General features: G+C 41.2%; 1 protein-coding gene across 2 annotated transcripts in view; it reads left to right on the forward strand.

Moving 5' to 3' along the window:
• The window catches only part of ZNF608 (zinc finger protein 608), a 106489-nt gene that overhangs the window by 47427 nt on the left and 41698 nt on the right, over positions 1-17364 (forward strand). For both annotated transcript variants that reach the window (XM_052643921.1, XM_052643919.1), the window contains exon 2: positions 570-825. In XM_052643921.1, coding sequence (XP_052499881.1) covers positions 570-825 — 256 coding nt within the window. The remainder of the gene's footprint in view (positions 1-569; positions 826-17364) is intronic.

Below are 17364 nucleotides of genomic sequence, written 5' to 3' on the forward strand. Positions count from 1 at the left end.
CATGCTAATAATATCCAGTTTCTGTGTTTCTGTGTGTGTAATCATGTTTATGATTTTGTATGTTCGGCAGAGTAAGTTGATCTATTTAATAGTGATTGAATTCATTATGGTTTATAAAGTACTTTGAAAACAATTTTAATCCATCTCTTATGCTTAAATGTCCAGTGATGCCTATATGGATATTGATTGGAGTTTCTCCTTTGGAAAATGTTGTTATGTTGAAAATACAGTTTCATAACAAGTGGGAAATAGTCTTCATTTTGCAAAGCATATTTCCTTCACATCTTTTGAGGCTAAAGATTGTCAATTGGTGAATTTATAAGGACCCCAAAGGCCGGTCTGTAACCCAAGAAGCTAGAGCTCCAATGTTTACTTTGTGTGTCATGAAAAACGAAAATGCTTATTTCTCTTCTACTTTGTGTTTTGGCACCATTAAAACACTCAAAGCATATTATAATTGCAAATGGAATTTGGATTGGTGATGTGTTCTGGAAGTGATGTAAACAGCTTGCATTGAAGAAGCGCTCCAAGCACGCAGCACCACTGCAGTAAGCCTGTCTATCTTTCAGGTTGACCCCCTGTTCACAGTGCCAGCGCCTCCGCCGCCGATCGCCAGCAGTCTCACGCCTCAGCTTCTGCCCTCCTACTTTCCCCCATCTTCATCCAATATTGCAGCACCGGTTGAACAGCTTTTGGTTCGGACTCGTTCCGTGGGTGTCAATACGTGTGAAGTTGGAGTAGTGACAGAGCCAGAGTGTCTTGGGCCCTGTGAACCCGGAACCAGTGTGAATTTGGAAGGGATCGTGTGGCATGAAACAGAAGAAGGTAAATACAATTTATTTTTATCTATTCCCCCATGTCCTCTTCCCTGTGATGTCTCTGTGTCTACTTGTAATGGGAATTTGCTTTGTGGTATTCAGAGAGAAAAGAAAAGTGGTTTCTATGCGCTCTTGATTTTTGTTGAAATAAGAGCTATGTTTCTCTTTTTGTTCATGGCTGCTTTTACGTTCATGCAGGAGCAGTCTGGTGTCTGTCTAAGTGGTTCTCCACTCTAAGTGCTTTAACTTGGAAGGACTCTGAGAAGCAGGCTGAAGGTTACCGTTTCTCCTAGGAGGTATCATGAAAATTAGAATGCGCAACAGATCTCAAGTTCATTTTGTTCTTGGTTTGCCAGCTGATCTGTCTTGAGGTGGTTGTTTTTGTGTTGTTGAGGCTTATATTTACCTTCTGAATGGAGCCAGTGTTCCTACATTTAGCAAGGGCCATCACTGTAATTTGACGGTGGCCAGTTGTTGCTCAGAGCTAATGAAGCCAAGGTCCAGGGTGTAAGCTCCAATTGAGTCAGTCAGTTCTTTTCTGTGGCTGGAGACGTAGCACCTTCCTGGTCCCCGAATTCAGCAGGCCCTCTGGCAAGTGCTGTCCATTAGTCATGAGACCCAAGGTGCAAGAGAGAGAGATTGGGTGAATCGCCCATTCCTATTGGAAATACACATCAGATGTGTGTCGCACTGACAGTGGATCCAGACATGGGTGGCCACATCTCATAGTACATGATCGTCCCGTATAGCACATTTCATGTGTGTCCTTGACAGAGGCCAGTGGGTAATCAGTACAGACTAATTATGAAGGAGAGAGCTCCACTGCTGCATTGCGGCGTGCTTCCTGCCATGGGGAACAAGCATGCCCCAGGGTACACCAGGGACCAAAGGAAAGTGAAAAACATAGGGAAAACGTTTTTCCTCTGAGCTAGATTGGAAAGAGTGAGGAGATGACCCTTATCAGCATCATTGTCTTTTAGGAGAGGAGTCCAGAGCAAGGATAAAGGTAACAAGAAGGACCTGAGATGCAAAATCAATAGATTCCTCTGTATCAAGGGGGAGAACTGGAGGCTGAAACTCAAAGGAGAAGAAGTAAAATACATGCTGAAGAGGCTGAGTGGATGGGAAAGGACCATATATTGGGGGTGATTGTTGGGAAAGAAATGGTTGGGAGAAAATAGTTAAGAATGGTGCCAAACTAGGGAATGAGAATAAAAATGACTGGAAATCAGGCGACAGGTGTGAGTATAACTGTGAGTAGGCAAAAAATAGCTCAGGCTGTTTCAAGACGGAAAAACAAAACTTCTAAGGAAAATCTTTGAATTCTACATATTACATTGAATTTACTCTTCTTGTAGGATGGATTACATCATTAGATAGAAAATTTGGTAGATAGCATCAGTAAGGAAAAATCAAGATTGAATTCTATAGGAAGCAGCCATGAGAGGGAATGAAAGCAGCAGATCCGGAGAGATCTCTTGTTTGCTCAAATAGAACTGACAGTTAAAATTTACTCTTGGTTTTAGAAACGTGGGAGGTGTTGCGCCTTCTCTGTCTTTGTACCTGAAACTGGAAAGCCACTTAACTCAGTACTACACAACCACATTGGGAGGGATCGGTGTCAGAGGAGCTGGAATTAAACCTCGGTCATGTTGCTTGTCTGTCCAGACCCCGCCCAGTGCAGGGGGATCCACGTGGGGAGCTAGCGTCTCCTTCGTCGCCTCTGGGTTGTGCACGGTTCATCTTCCCTTAGATTTTTTTCCTAGAGGAGAAATGATGGATAAGGGCTTCAGACTGGCATCTCCATGAGAAAACGTAGAAAAGACTTCAAGACATTGTTAAGATTAATTAGTGGAGGTGCTGATTTTCAGGTATAAAATGATTTAAAAAGAGTAAGGATTAATTTTACATCAAATTGAAAGTCAGATTGTCTTGTACTTGGATAACTGACTCCTTAGGGTGAAGCACTGTCTTCCATTTTCCTAGCTGTGACTTAGCGCCTGTCAGTTTACAGTGCGTCGTGATTTCATTTATTTCATTCAGTGTGGGATAGGACAGGTTCCTGCAGGGTGACCTTCCTGCATGGTAGATGCTGTAAAATCAAATTAAAAATCCAGAAGGTTTTTGTGGTTCTGAAACAGCTCTAAGTTTAGTTTAGTTTTTTTTTTTCTTTTTCTTCTCACTTTGCTTAGGAGTCGAGTCTGCTGATTTTTTTACTTTTAACCTTGGCCTTCAGTAAAAGAGGGGCTTCCCTGGTGGCTCAGAGGGTAAAGCGGCTGCCTGCAATTCAGGAGACCTGGGTTTGATGCCTGAGTCGGGAAGGTCCCCTGGGGAAGGAAATGGCAGCTCACTCCAGTGCCTCTGGTGTTCTTGCCTGGAAGATCCCATGGACGGAGAAGCCTGGTAGGCTACAGTCCATGGGGTCGCAAAGAGTCAGACACGACTGAGTCACTTCACTTTCACTTTAGTAAAAGATGGGATTATTTAGAAAAAAAAAATCTGTGTTTGAAAACAATAGTATATATGTTGATTGGAAATTCTGATGCTCTGGGCATACATTTAAAGGGCTTTCATCACCATTATTATTTAAAAGTGATATGAATAAAGCCTCCCCAGTTCCTTGCTGTTCTCTGAAAATCCATCTCCTGAGTTCAGTGTGCCTTCTCTGATCCTCTGGGATCCCTGAATCCCCGTGGGTGACTTCCTTCAGATGACAGACAGATAGTTTTAGAAGCTTCTCAGGCAGAGTAGTGGAGTCTTCCACAGCTCCAGCGTCCTCTGAATTGCCTCACATTTTCCAGGATTTGGAATGTGTGGATGTTTACTGTGGTGACAAGAAGGAGATGGAGCTGTTAATAGAGTTATTCTTGCTGAATAAACTAAACTTCTGACCTCCATAGAACTTAAGAACTTGCCTTAGTAGAGGCCTGGGTCATAAGATGTGTGTTTAATGTGTAACTATTTTCAAGAGCATTCCACTTGCACTTTTTTTTTTTTTTTTTTGGTACAGTGTGTTTAAAACTCTTGTACCAATTTAAAAATTAAACCCACTTGACCATTAATTTTTCCCTTTTGGGAAAAACAAAGAGAGAAGCGGAACAAACAGATTTGGAGCCAGTTCTTTGACAGAGCTAAAAGAGATGGATTTGGGGAGAAGTGAAGGGAAAGTAAGCCTTGTTTTTTCTAGTACTAGGTTTCACGAACAAAGAGCTTCAGGTCGAGCACTTGTAAAACTGTCAGTTGCCTTTGACTAATGTTATAGATTGAGTTGAATAAAATCTCTTCCTTGGTATTTTCATTTTGAAGATATTGTATCACTGGTAGTGTTTTTCACAAACCCCAATTTATGTGCATTCACCCACGTGTGAAGTTTGTATATGCTTGTTCTAAGATCCCAGAAATTTTAAAAGGCCCCATTTGCAGTCTTTGGGGGAATATCAAGTGTCTCTGTGATTTCATTGGAAGATAGTAGGAACGACAAAGCTGAAATATGACATCCCCACTAGGTACCTTATGGTTTCTTATGCTTGGAATTCTTCATTTGAGGAGGGTTCTTTTAATCAGACTTTCCCGCTTGTGTTACTGCCAAAAACTCTACTCAGGAATAAAGTGTTAGGAGAGAAGTTCCCTCTGGAAATAATTAGTGGGTTTCAGATCATGCTTAATAGGAGAGAAAAATTATTACTTCATTTGGATGTATAGTTACTCTACTCTGATCTTTCTTCTTTAAGGTGAATGCATAGGAGCAATGACGTATTCTACAAAATCACTCGCAGATGTTAGAAAGAATTCCCTTAGCATTTCATTCCTGACATTTGGGACACACATGCCAATGTATAGTTATTTGTTTGAAAATTTGCTCTTTTGGTGTGGCGGGTGGGACAAAGAAAACATGGTGTGTACGCATTTTGTATAAATACAAGTGTGTTGAGCTTGGTTTTTTTAGATTTCAAGACTCTATTTTCCTTTTGATTCTTATTGAATCCTGTTTCTTACTGGTTTTTTTTTTTTCCCCTCCCTGAGAACATACTTGGTTCCGCTGGGTCCACTGTTCATTGTTATGACTGTCATTTACCATGGCTCTGCCATTCTGTCCTGAAGAAAAGGAAGTGAGAGAAAGCAAACTGGTTATTTGTCAGTGAAGGCCTTTTAAACATCTGTAGGTTATAGATCAGTGGTTCTCAACTTTGTGCCTGTGAATCACCTGGAGAGCTTTTAAACCACACTGATGCCCTGGCATCTCCTTAGTCTGGGCTGGCAATTTGGTGACCTGCCACTGGTATTTTTTTCCAACTCGCTCCAGGGGTTTCTAATGTGTAAACAATTATGAGAACCATTGTCTCAGGGGAAAGAGGGGATGTCCTGGCCCTTTGCACGTTGCTTGACTTTTTCCCTTTAAGGAAATCACATGTGTCATTGCCTCATTTTCTCAGGTATGAAATGGACAGAAACACCTGCCCCATGTACCTCACAGGGTGGATAATGCCTATCAGGATGCTCTAGTGTGGCCGGTGAGCATAGCCGTTTAATACCTGTGCTAATGAGAAAGAGGCCTAGCTTTGATCCTGAACATGAACCCCACAGAGGTTTTGAGGGGCTTAGTGAACAATTAGCTGCTGTATCACTCATCCCAAGTCATTAATACAGTGAGGCAGACCTTAGTTTCTTTCTCCCGTAAGCCAGATACTGTGACTTCATTTCTGTGTGGTCTGCTGAGTTATTTTTGAAATAGTTCAGAAACCCAAAGTATTAAGGAAAGTTAATAAAAGTAGCAAATGAAAGATTGTACTCAGAAAACACAGGGAGTTTTCAGAGGGGATAATAGAAATAAAAATTATGACATCTGAGAAAAGAGACTTCCCTGGTGGCTCAGATGGTAAAGCATCTGCAGGAGACCCGGGTTCAATCCCCGGGTCGGGAAGATCTCCTGGGGAAGGAAATGGCAACCCACTCCAGTATTCTTGCCTGGAAAATCCATGGACTGAGGAGCCTGGTAGGCTACAGTCCATGGGGTCGCAAAGAGTCGGACATGACTGAGCGACCTCACTTTCTTTTCTTTTATGAGAAAACACCTAGTGTGAGAGGAAGAATGCTTGTTTACATCAGGACCTTCACCTGATGTTCGGTGTGTTTTCTGAAGAAAGAAAAGTGATCTTGGGAATTAATGTTTTAATTAGAGAAGTAAATGATTCTCTTTTAAACCATCAGAGATGTTCTTAAATTCTGCTGCTCTTTCTGCATCTCCCAAGTCACAAAAAAATAGTGTTTTTATGTGCAGGGGAAGGGGTCTCAAGCCAATTTTTTTTCCCCCCTTTGGAATTCTTTTTTTTTTTAATTAACTTATTTATTTTTTTACTTTACAATATTGTATTGGTTTTGCCATACATTGACATGAATCTGCCATGGGTGTACATGTGTTCGCCATCCTGAACCCCCCTCCTACCTCCCTCCCCATCCCATCTAATTTATTAAAAAGCAGGTGATCCCACATAATTGACGATGGAGCTAATGTTTGCTATTGTTATTTGTATTCTGCAGTATTTACTTACCAACCTTTTTGAAAAGAGAACATTTCTTTTTAAATTTTGACTCATGAGATTAAGTATTAATCCAAGCTTACTTTGTATTTTTAGTAATTGAACACAGAGTTGGTCTAGTACTTTAATGATTGAAACATTACTATTTCTTGAGATAGTTCCCAGTGATTTTATAAATTCAGTTTTGACTCACAAGCAGAGTAAGATGCCCACTTTCACTTCTGCATTTCATTCCCTGCCATATCAGTTGATGATTATAGCTGTGCAGTGAGGGGGAACGTTAAGATGGCTGATGGCCATGCTCCCTGTCAGTACCATACTCGATGGAGATAAAGCAGCTCCCGGGGTGTGAGTTTGGTAGGTGAGCATAGTTGTTTAATCATAAATGAGAGGAAGGGTCCAAATGTGATCCTCAGCATAAACTTCTCAGAGGGCTAAAAGACCTACTAGTTGCTTCCACTCACACCCTCACCTTCCCGGGCCATCTCGCTGTAGGGGTTGCCGATGAAAATGTGGATTGTCTCCTGAGATATATCACCATTGGTGGTAGAGTGGCTCAAAGGGTGCACTGTGCAAAATGTACAAGTGCTGCTCGTTTTCACATGCAGAAGGCAACCCAAATAGAAAATCAGATCCATATGTTTGCTCTATCATGATGGTGGTGGTTTAGTTGCTAAGTCATGTTTGACTCTTTGCAACACCATGGACTGTAGCCTGCCAGGTTATGACCATGGGATTTGCCAGGCAAGAACACTGGAGTGGGTTGCCATCTCCTTCTCCAGGGGATTTTCCCAACCCAGGGATCAAACCTGCATCTCCTGCTTGGCATGCAGACGCTATTGCTGAGCCACCTGGGGAAACCCTTGCTGAACCATATGCCATCTTTATTTTCTCTGATTATTCTGTTTTCAGCGGCAAAAAAATTTTTAATAAAGTGAAATTGTTCGATGGGGTATAGTATAAACAATTAGAAAGCTCATATCGCATTTTTTTTTAAGATTACTAAAACTAATGTTTTCAGAAAAATACAGAAGGTAAAGATGGAGACAAGGTCTTCACATAGTAGGTGCTTAGTAAAGACGTGTTGACAGAAGGAGGAAGTAAGGATAGCAGCGGGGAATCTTTGGGCCATTTTCCTGGGTTTTTTGCTTTATGCTATCTTGGATCTGTTCGATGCTTTCTTGATGATATAATGAGAAAATTTGGATATGATGAGTGATTGTGTGTTGCTGGAAAACCATAACACAGTCAATTTACCTCTTGTCAATGTGAATAGTAAGTGGCTATTAGGTAAGATTTAACATAATGTCTTTGGACCAAACATTTGTTCTTTTGTGTTTTTTTAATACGTATTTTGGTGGTGACGTTAGGTGTTAAATAATGAAGTGGTAAGTTTCAAACTCCCTGTGTATTGAAGGCATTTTGTTTCCTCTTTTGATTGGTTGATATTGTATCTAAAGTTAGTCTTGTATGTGAATACCGAATGTAAAATATTTTAAACTGAACTCTTCTTAGGACTGAGGCATATACAGTAAAAGATTTAAGAAGCTGTCTTTCAAGAGTTGTGTGTGTGGTATTATCCAGTATGCTTGTGTGTCTTTTCCCTGTGAAAGAGTTGGCAAGAAAATGTGAGTCTTAACATTATAGTGACTTGGAACTGAAGGTATTATTTTCTAATTACAAAATTCACTCAGTCTCGTGGGTTGCATAGAATAGCAGTTGGCCCATCTGGGCATATGTATTAAAAGGTTCCTTTGACTTTTAAAAAATACATTTGAAACAGTTTCATTGAGATATAATTCCCATAATGTACAATCCATCCATGTAAAGTGTACAACTTAGTGGTTTTTGTAGTGTATGCAGTGTTGTGCAGCTATCACAATTAATTCTAGAATATTGTCATCACTCTCCAGGAAACCCCACGCCCATTAGCAGTCACTCCCGCTTGCCCCAGTCCCTCATTTTACTGACTTCTACTTCTTTGTCGTTACCTGGTTTTTTGTTGTCTTTAACGTGTAAATATGTCCGTTTCACGGAGAAGAGGAAGGCTTTTTTGTTGAGCACTTTTTCTGTGCCAGACATCATCCTGGGCATGCTTTCCCAGTGATTGCCTTCAGTGCTCAGGACAAAATCCAAAGTGACCTCACTCGTTATATTTTAAAAGAGGAGACAGAAAGGGATTCACCTGGCGAGGGAATTTGAACCCACAGCGGTTGGAGTTTGAGCCCTTGCCTCTTCAAACCTCCTCCTAGGTGTTCTGGATTTCTGTCACTGCCCAAAAGTTCCTGTGTATCTTACAAAGTTCTCTTTGGAGAGAAGGATGAAATTTGATAATAATAGCTGGAGTTTTTATTCTTAAGCAGGGAGTGATAGGAGATTCTCTGTAGATCTAGCATCTTATCTTGGCAGGAGTCACTGAATCAGCCTTAGCTGGGTTGCTGTATACAAACCATCCCTTTCAGCCCCACTATGCCATAAGCTTCCTTCGTGCACAAACCCCATCTGTTTTGTTCACTGTTGGATCCCCAGCGCCTGGCACGGAGTAATACACCATACATATTTGTTGAATGTTGAATAAATTCACAGAACGAAATGATCTGGTCTTGATACCTGTTTAAGTTTGAATAGCGTCGCTTTCTACTCAGGAATATGTTACTTTAAAATTGAGTTTGGACTACACAGTCTGAAAAATAAAGTTCTAGAAATCTACTTTGTTAATTGACTTTTTTAAGCTGTTATAAAATCTGACAATATTTCGGCTTCCAGCTTTGCTATTATTAGACTAATCTCCACAAAAAAGGAGAAACAAACTATTTGGTGTGCTGCTTCCCTTCAGTCATTTATATCTTCAATGTGGTTTTGATTTTTTTTTATTGTTTTAAAAGAAATACATTTTAAGACATTTGAGGGGAGAAAAAATACAGACGAAAAAGTCATCTATGCTCATTGTTCAGACAAGACTTCAGTTTGTTGATTTCTTTCTTAGCTTTTTAAATAAACATTTTTATTAAATGTTAAAATGTTAAATGTCAAAATGGAGGTCATTCAGTAGTACACTTTTGAATATTCCTTTCTTGTCTTTTAATATTAACATTATAAGATAAGCATTTCTGATGTTATTAAAATACTTTCTAAAATACATTTTTCACTGCTATACAATATTATGTGGAATGGACATGAAATATCTAAATTTCTCTCATGGTAACTATTTACACTGCCTTCAGAAACTCCTTAGATAACTGTCATCTTTGTGCATGAAGTTTTTGTATTGTTTTATGGATTTGCAGTTATTGGGCTAGCAGCAATTTTCAGGGAGAATTGCTGAGTCAAAGTACACAGGCATTTTTAATACACGGCGATGGCACCCTACTCCAGGGTTCTTGCCTGGAGAATCCCAGGGACGGGGGAGCCTGGTGGGCTGCTGTCTGTTGGGTCGCACAGAGTCCGACACGACTGAAGCGACTTAGCAGCAGCAGATAGTAACTGCTTAACCACTTTCCCAACAGGTGATACTGGTTCACAGCCCAGTGGAGCCCCTCCTTGGTTACCTGTCCAGCTTTGGGCTCAGTGACATTTTGATGACAAAAGACATGAGATTTTAAGTAAAATGCGTAGCTTGCAATGCCAATATCCAGGGTCCTGTCCTAGACAGAAAAGGGAATAGGACCTTCTTCCTGTAGTAAATATCGAAATGGTCCAGCCTGAAAAGGCAGGTGTGCAAGTGAAGTGGTGTTCCCAAGAGAGCTTGCAGCTGAGGCTCTGCCTGGTGGCGGGCTTTGCTCTGGATGTAGTGAGCTTTAGATTTCACTCCTGCTTATGTCTAGTATGACATTTTACAGCTTTTTTTTCCCCCAGTGAAAGAAGTTAAAGAGACTTTTAGATCTGAGGAATTCAAACACCCAGGGGAGAAAATTAGTCTGTCAAGCATCCATTCTGAACTGGGAGGAATTGAAATCACTCGTGTTTCTGTCTCTGCAAACATCTTTCTTTTGGGTTCTGCTCCTTCAGAATAAAGATCGACAAAGGATAGGGTCTTTATAGAGAAAGCTTTGCACTGCATGGTTTGTTGGTGACATATTGTCATTTGTCTTATGTTGTATCCCAGCAGTTTGTGGATTTCTCTGTGGCACACCCTGACTCTGCCCTGCCCTCTATCTCCAGGCATCTATTTCCTCCCATGACCTCTTCCCTCGGCCACCTCTGTGTTTAGAGGCTGCAGGAGGAAGAAATATTGAGGTAGTTTTTAAAAGTAATGTCTACCAAAGCATTCCCATATGTACCCAGGCCTTCTTTTCTCAGATAAGTTTGGTTAATATTTCCCAGGCAAAAGCAAAGTAAGCTGTAGGGAGAAGGAATAGCGTTAGCTTGTAAAAAGAGCCTTTCTCAGCAGAGTTGGGGGAATTAAGCTCATGGGCACAATCGCAGAGTATCCTGCAAAGTCTGATGTAACAGTGGGGAGACCCAAGGCGAGGGTAGATAAAAAGTGATGCGAGGTAGGCAAGACCCTTATTGCTCATTTGATAATTGCTTATAACTGGGTTGTAAATTGAGCAATTACATACTCACCACACCTATATATATATATATATATATATTCATTTCCTAATGGTGCCTTCTGACTCAGATATATTTTTGAGACACTTTCGTAGCATTTGCAGTCCTCAGGTGTACGAATTATGGCTGTTTCCTCTACATGACACATAACATGTTTGGCAAGCCTGAACAATTAAACACTTTTGCCCAGGGAACTTTACATTGCTCTGCCAACATGTAATTAGCATTTCATTTATGTGGAAAACTCCTGTAATTAGTCCTATTATACTTCTAAAGAACCTGGGGTCCAGTCTAAGTAAAATGACTGTAGGTTCTTTCTCGATTTCCAGAGAGTCTTACCTAAAATGATCAGCCTTGCCTAGTTTTATGTCTGTGTTTGTTGTTGTGTGTCTGTATGAATATAACCAATTATTTTAAAAATATGCTAAAAGGAAAATAAACATTTGCTTGTCAGTTTGAGGTTTTGACTGAAATGTGGGAACTCAGTTCGGCTTATAGCGGGAAATGTTTTTAAAGAATTTAATATTCACCAAATATTTTTACAAAAATACCCCCAAATGTCATTTTCAACTCCATATTTCTTAACAAGAAAAAAAAAAAAAAGAAGTCCCAGCACTTGCGGTGCGTCAGAGGCGGCACCACATGTTCTCCTGGCTCAGCGGGCAGCCTATCCCTGCCAGCCCTTCAGGGGCTCGCTTGTACATCTGCACCGTTTGTGTGTTGTCGTGTCGATGTCTTCTTGATATCCGCGTTGACAGGCAACTTTTGAAGGAAGTCACAAGCCGACAGCGGAGAACACTGAATGCGTCTTATTTCTCCCGAGTAGCAGCAGAGACCGACTTGTTTGAACAGAGCCAAGGAAGACTGCCTTCCACCACTTTCTACAGCTTCAGGAGAAGACCCTGTAGTTCTTTAGACTCTGAAAAGGTTTCTAGTTAAGACACACCTGTCCCGGGTGAATGCTGTAAGAGCAGATGAAGCAGCATTGAGATCAGTGGCATCGACTGGGCTCTCTCTGAATCTGGAACTGGGGTGGCTGCAATAAACAAGCGTGCAGAAGGTGCTTTGAATTCAAGAAGTCTCTGAATACTCAAGGGCAGACAGGTCAGGAGGCTGTAAAGCGGAGCTGTGACAGTCTTCTTTGCAAAAGCATTAGTGCCATGTTCTTATTTCTTCGCTGAGACCTCTGGTTGGTGGGGTGACTAAAAGGCATTATACATTCAGTGAGAGTTCTAAAAAATGTTATGTTTTGAGTTGGTAGTGGAACAAATGACCCAATTAGGGGATTAGAGGAGCGGAGTTGGTTGGCAGGGGGTGGGGGGGGGGTTAGTTTTCAAAGAAGCAAAATGCAGTGAGCCAGTTAAAATTATATAGACTGTACATTTATCTTCAGTGATTCAGAAGGAGACTGTTAACCTCAGACCCTCAGCCAGTTACTGGAGAACCTTTGAAGTGCATACCCTTTAGGACATCTTACTTTATATATCAGTCAGTTCAGTCGCTCAGTCGTGTTCGACTCTGTGACCCCATGGACTGCAGCATGCCAGGCTTCCCTGTTCATCACCAACTCCTGGAGCTTGTTGAAACTCATGTCCATCAAGTTGGTGATGCCATCCAACCATCTCATCCTCTGTGTTTCCCTTTTCCTCCTGCCTTCAATCTTTCCCAGCATCAGGGTCTTTTCCAAGGAGTCAGTTCTTTGCATCAAGTGGCCAAAGTATTGGAGTTTCATTTTCAGCATCAGTCCTTCCAATGAATGTTAAGGACTGATTTCCTTTAGGAAGGACTGATTTGATCTCCTCGCAGTCCAAGAGACTCCTAAGAGTCTCCTCCAACTTTATATGTGGCTTTTGAATTGAGTACTTTCTTAAATATCATGCAGCCTACCTTGCATTTTTCTTGTAGTAGCACGTTTCCAAGGATGGAGACAAAGCGTGACATATAGTGAATGTGATCATTAAGTGTTTGAAGCGATGGTCAGCATCATTATCCTCATATTCTCAAAATGAGGAAAATGGAGTCTGAGAAGTGACGACTGTGGTGGAAATCAAGGCAGGGCCAAAAGGAGAATAAAGGGCCAGAGTTCCAGTAGCTTCTGTGATGGCGTGGGAGGAATGTAAGGTTTCAGAAGGATGTGGGCTGGACCATATGGGTTCCTCCTCTGAGGAGTCATTTAGCTTACTCAAAATCTTGGGGTTTGAGTTCTGGCTCATTGATAAGCCCTTCTTTCTTCACATTTGACGCCCACCCTGACCACTTGTGATCAGGCTTTTTTACCCAAGCGGTAGCCACCTTCATCTTGGGTATATTTACTCACTGTAAACCTTTGTGTATTTGGAAAGTAGAACGAGAAGCCTGGTGTTTAACAAGGAATATTAGGGAATTGTCCGGGAGCTGAAATTTGTGTTGTTCATTCCCTCCGCAAATTATGGCAGCTTCAACTTGTTATGGTTCCGTGTTTGATGTCATTGCCCTGTTTATTTCCTTCTGATTATGAATGAAAAGTGACAAGGAATAGCAGAAGTGCCAGGCCTATTGGTAAGCATAATGAGATTAGTTAGAACCCCAAAGAGGGTCAGTTTTCAAAGAAGGCAGCCAAAGCCTTTTCTGTTGCACGTGAACTTCTTTTTGTGTTTTGGTTACTTGAATAGTGAAAAGTATTTTGAGTGAGAGTACCCAACTGAAAAAATGCATGTTGAGATGCTGTGTGCCTTTTTAATCCCTCAAGATAACTAAACAGAAGGAATATTTTATACTTCATACAAAATACTGTGCTTATTAAGATTTTCTAGAAGGCTCAGTTGCCTAAATCAAGAAACATTTGTAATATTTTTATTAAAACTTCTCCTTTATTCTCTTAGCTGCAGTGGTTCTAATACCTATCTGTTTCAGTTCATTTCAGTCGCTCAGTCGTGTCTCACTGTTTGCGACCCCGTGAATCGCAGCATGCCAGGCCTCCCTGTCCATCACCAACTCCCAGAGTTCACTCAGACTCACGTCCATCGAGTCAATGATGCCATCCAGCCATCTCATCCTCTGTCGTCCCCTTCTCCTCCTGCCCCCAGTCCCTCCCAGCATCAGAGTCTTTTCCAATGAGTCAACTCTTCGCATGAGGTGGCCAAAGTACTGGAGTTTCAGCTTCAGCATCATTCCTTCCAGAGAAATCCCAGGGCTGATCTCCTTCAGAATGGACTGGTTGGATCTCCTTGCAGTCCAAAGGACTCTCCAGAGTCTTCTCCAACACCACAGTTCAAAAGCATCAATTCTTCAGTGCTCAGCTTTCTTCACAGTCCAACTCTCACATCCATACATGACCACTGGAAAAACCATAGCCTTGACTAGATGGACCTTAGTCGGCACAGTAATGTCTCTGCCTTTGAATATGCTGTCTAGGTTGGTCATAACTTTTCGGAGTAAGCATCTTTTAATTTCATGGCTGCAGTCACCGTCTGCAGTGATTTTGGAGCCCCCCCAAATAAAGTCTGACACTGTTTTCCACTGTTTCCCCATCTATTTGCCATGAAGTGATGGGACCGGATGCCATGATCTTCATTTTCTGAATGTTGAGGTTTAAGCCAACTTTTTCACTCTCTTTCACTTTCATCAAGAGGCTTTTTATTTCCTCTTCAGTTTCTGCCATTAGCAGATTCTTAAAAATGTATTGATGCAGAACACTCAAGAGTTTTTGGAGTTGCCCTCCACAGTAATTTTGGGTTAGGTCAGTAGCCAGGATTAATGTTATCATGGCTATGTATATGTTAATCAGAACATAGCCATGTACTATGATTCTCTCTCTTTCCTTATCCAATTTTCTCCCTGGGGTAATAATTATCTTATTTTTTTGTTTGCTTAATGTTCTATGTGCCCTTCACTAATTCGTCACAAACTATCATGCCAGAATTATAAACTGCTTCTCAGTTTGTTGATGTACAGCAAGCATTTCTAGACGTTTTATCTTTCCGAGTAGTCTGTCTAGAGAGTCTTCTGCTGTGCTCAAGTCTGGATTGATAGCTCACACTTTATGCAGAGGTATGAAAATTAGAGCTTTCTCTTGTCCATCCTGCAGATTCATTCCATTTACCTCTTGTGTTAAACAGTCTGTTTCCTAGATCTTTGCACCCTTTTCTCTTGTTTTTGTCCCTTCATTTTGGAGAAGCGCATCTCCCAATAGCTTCCTAAGAGAGGGTTCTTGGGAAGTAAAATTTTTGCAATCTTGATGTTTGGGCATGTTTTCCTTCTCCCTCACCTGATTGATACAGTGGTTCAATGAAGAACTGGTTAAAATAATTTTTTCTCAAGACGGTGAAGATGTGGTTCCATCACTTTGAGTGTTGTCTTTGACATGTTCCACGCCCTCCTTATTTGAGTCCTTTTGCGTGACGCCTGTTTGTTCTCCCGTATTCCAAGCCTTCATCTTCTCTTTGTCCCCAGCATTCTGACATTTCTCCATGACACCCTTCTTCTATGTTTTGTGCTGGACTTGATCCTGTCATTGGAAACTCAGGCCCCGTAGGGTTGAAAGTGTTGTAGATTTATTTCTTTGGAGAGGATGTAAAATCTGTTTCTATGCTCTCTGTTTCTAGAGCTCCTTTATTTAAAGTTTGAACCCCCTATGTCAATCTTCTACTTTTCTGATCTTTTCTCTCCTTTTTCAGATCTCTGGCTTAATAGGTTTTGATATGTTTTCTGATTTGGGGAGATTTTATCAACTTTATCTTTCAGTTTTTTCATTGAAGGAGAAATCCGTTCTCATATAATTTTCATTTCTAAAAGCTGTTTTTGTTACTGGAATTGTTTATTTAAAAGTCTCTTATTCTAGTTTCATGAATGCAGTGTCTGCTCATTTTCCTTAAAGATAGTAATTATCCTTTCCCTCTCTCTTTTTTCTCTTTTTCTCTTAGTGTTGTTTCTAATTTAATTTCCATTTTTTGTTTGTGTTTGTTTTGGCTTCTTTCTTTGGTGTTGGAGATTTTTCTTGGGTGCCTGATGTTTCTTGGCTGACAGCGTCTGAATGATACACTGAGAAGCTGGCTTGAAGCTTCACATGCTCGGGGGTCCCTTTGTGATGGTGTGGGGAGACCTGGATGTATCGTTTCTCTAGGGGACTCCCCAGCTGCCTTTTCTCTTGATTTGATCAATTTCCCCAAAAAAGCCTTCTCTGATTTTTTGGCTACCAGCTTTTGGGGTGCCCAGTTCAGGGGAAAATGGGTGACGGTTTCACTCTCCATTGCATAAAAAAAAATCCCATCTTCCTGTTTTTTTTTTTTTTTGAATAGTAACTACAATATTAGCTCCATTATACAGATGAGAAAACTCTTAAAGAGCCATAAGTTCCTTTATTGAGTTTCTTGGCAGCTGCCATTTATTTTGTGGTCTGAAACTGAGATAATTTCAGTTGATTTGTATTGTGCCATCATAATGATCACTTCTATAGAGAGATCACGTCATTTAATTTGTTATTGTCATGGCTTACTTGGCCTGTTTTTTCCCCCTGAACTGGGCTTTAATTAAGCTTGGTTTTCAGATAGATTTAAAGTTTGGAAACCTAAAACAGTGGCATATAAATGAAACAACAAACCGTCTTTTTTGTTTTGCTGTTTGTTATCTAAACAAAAGAAATTCAGTAGCTTTTGGAATGGACAGATTCTCCCCTAACCCCAGCTCTTTCCGCCTCCCTGTGGGTCCTGGCCAGATCATTATTTTGGGCTTGAACTCTGTTCTTTTTATCTATATTTAGCAACAAGGATTGTTTACCAAGCTGGTTTTTCAGAAATTCCTTTCATGTGTTTGTAGCAAAACTCTTATCCCCCCAGTTTTGCCTAACCCTTTAACATCTGCACCTCTAAGACTCTGAAGTTGAGACAGGCCTCATAAGTATGTCCTTCTACAAAGAACAGCTGTGTTGAAGACACCCCATGAAAGTCAAGGTCCCATGGCCATGTCCTGTGGTAGAACCACGCCCCAAGGGTCTCTGGAAGCACTCTGCTCACTTGACTAACCACATATAATTACTTGAATTTTCAAGTTTCTCTTCTTAGCCTGCTAAGTCCGACTCTGTGTGACCCCATAGACAGCAGCCCACCAGGCTCCCCCGTCCCTGGGATTCTCCAGGCAAAAACACTGGAGTGGGTGGCCATTTCCTTCTCCAATGCGGGAAAGTGAAGTTGCTCAGCCGTGCCCGACTCTTGGCGACCCCATGGACTGCAGCCCACCAGGCTCCTCCGTCCATGGGATTTTCCAGGCAAGAGTACTGGAGTGGGCTGCCACTGCCTTCTCCTCCTCTTAGCCTAGAAAGGAGCTTTTCCCTTTAGTCCAACTACTTTTGTGTGATGAAGGATACTTATCTTCGTTACCGAGTACAAAGACTGTAAAAGTTGATGGTAAATATTACATCAGTATTTTACTGTGAGGAGGTTTTTGGTCTGTCTGCTTTGTGCCTGTGTCCCTAGTTCCCA

Source organism: Budorcas taxicolor, chromosome 7 (assembly GCF_023091745.1).
Source record: "Budorcas taxicolor isolate Tak-1 chromosome 7, Takin1.1, whole genome shotgun sequence".
NCBI lineage: Eukaryota > Metazoa > Chordata > Mammalia > Artiodactyla > Bovidae > Budorcas > Budorcas taxicolor.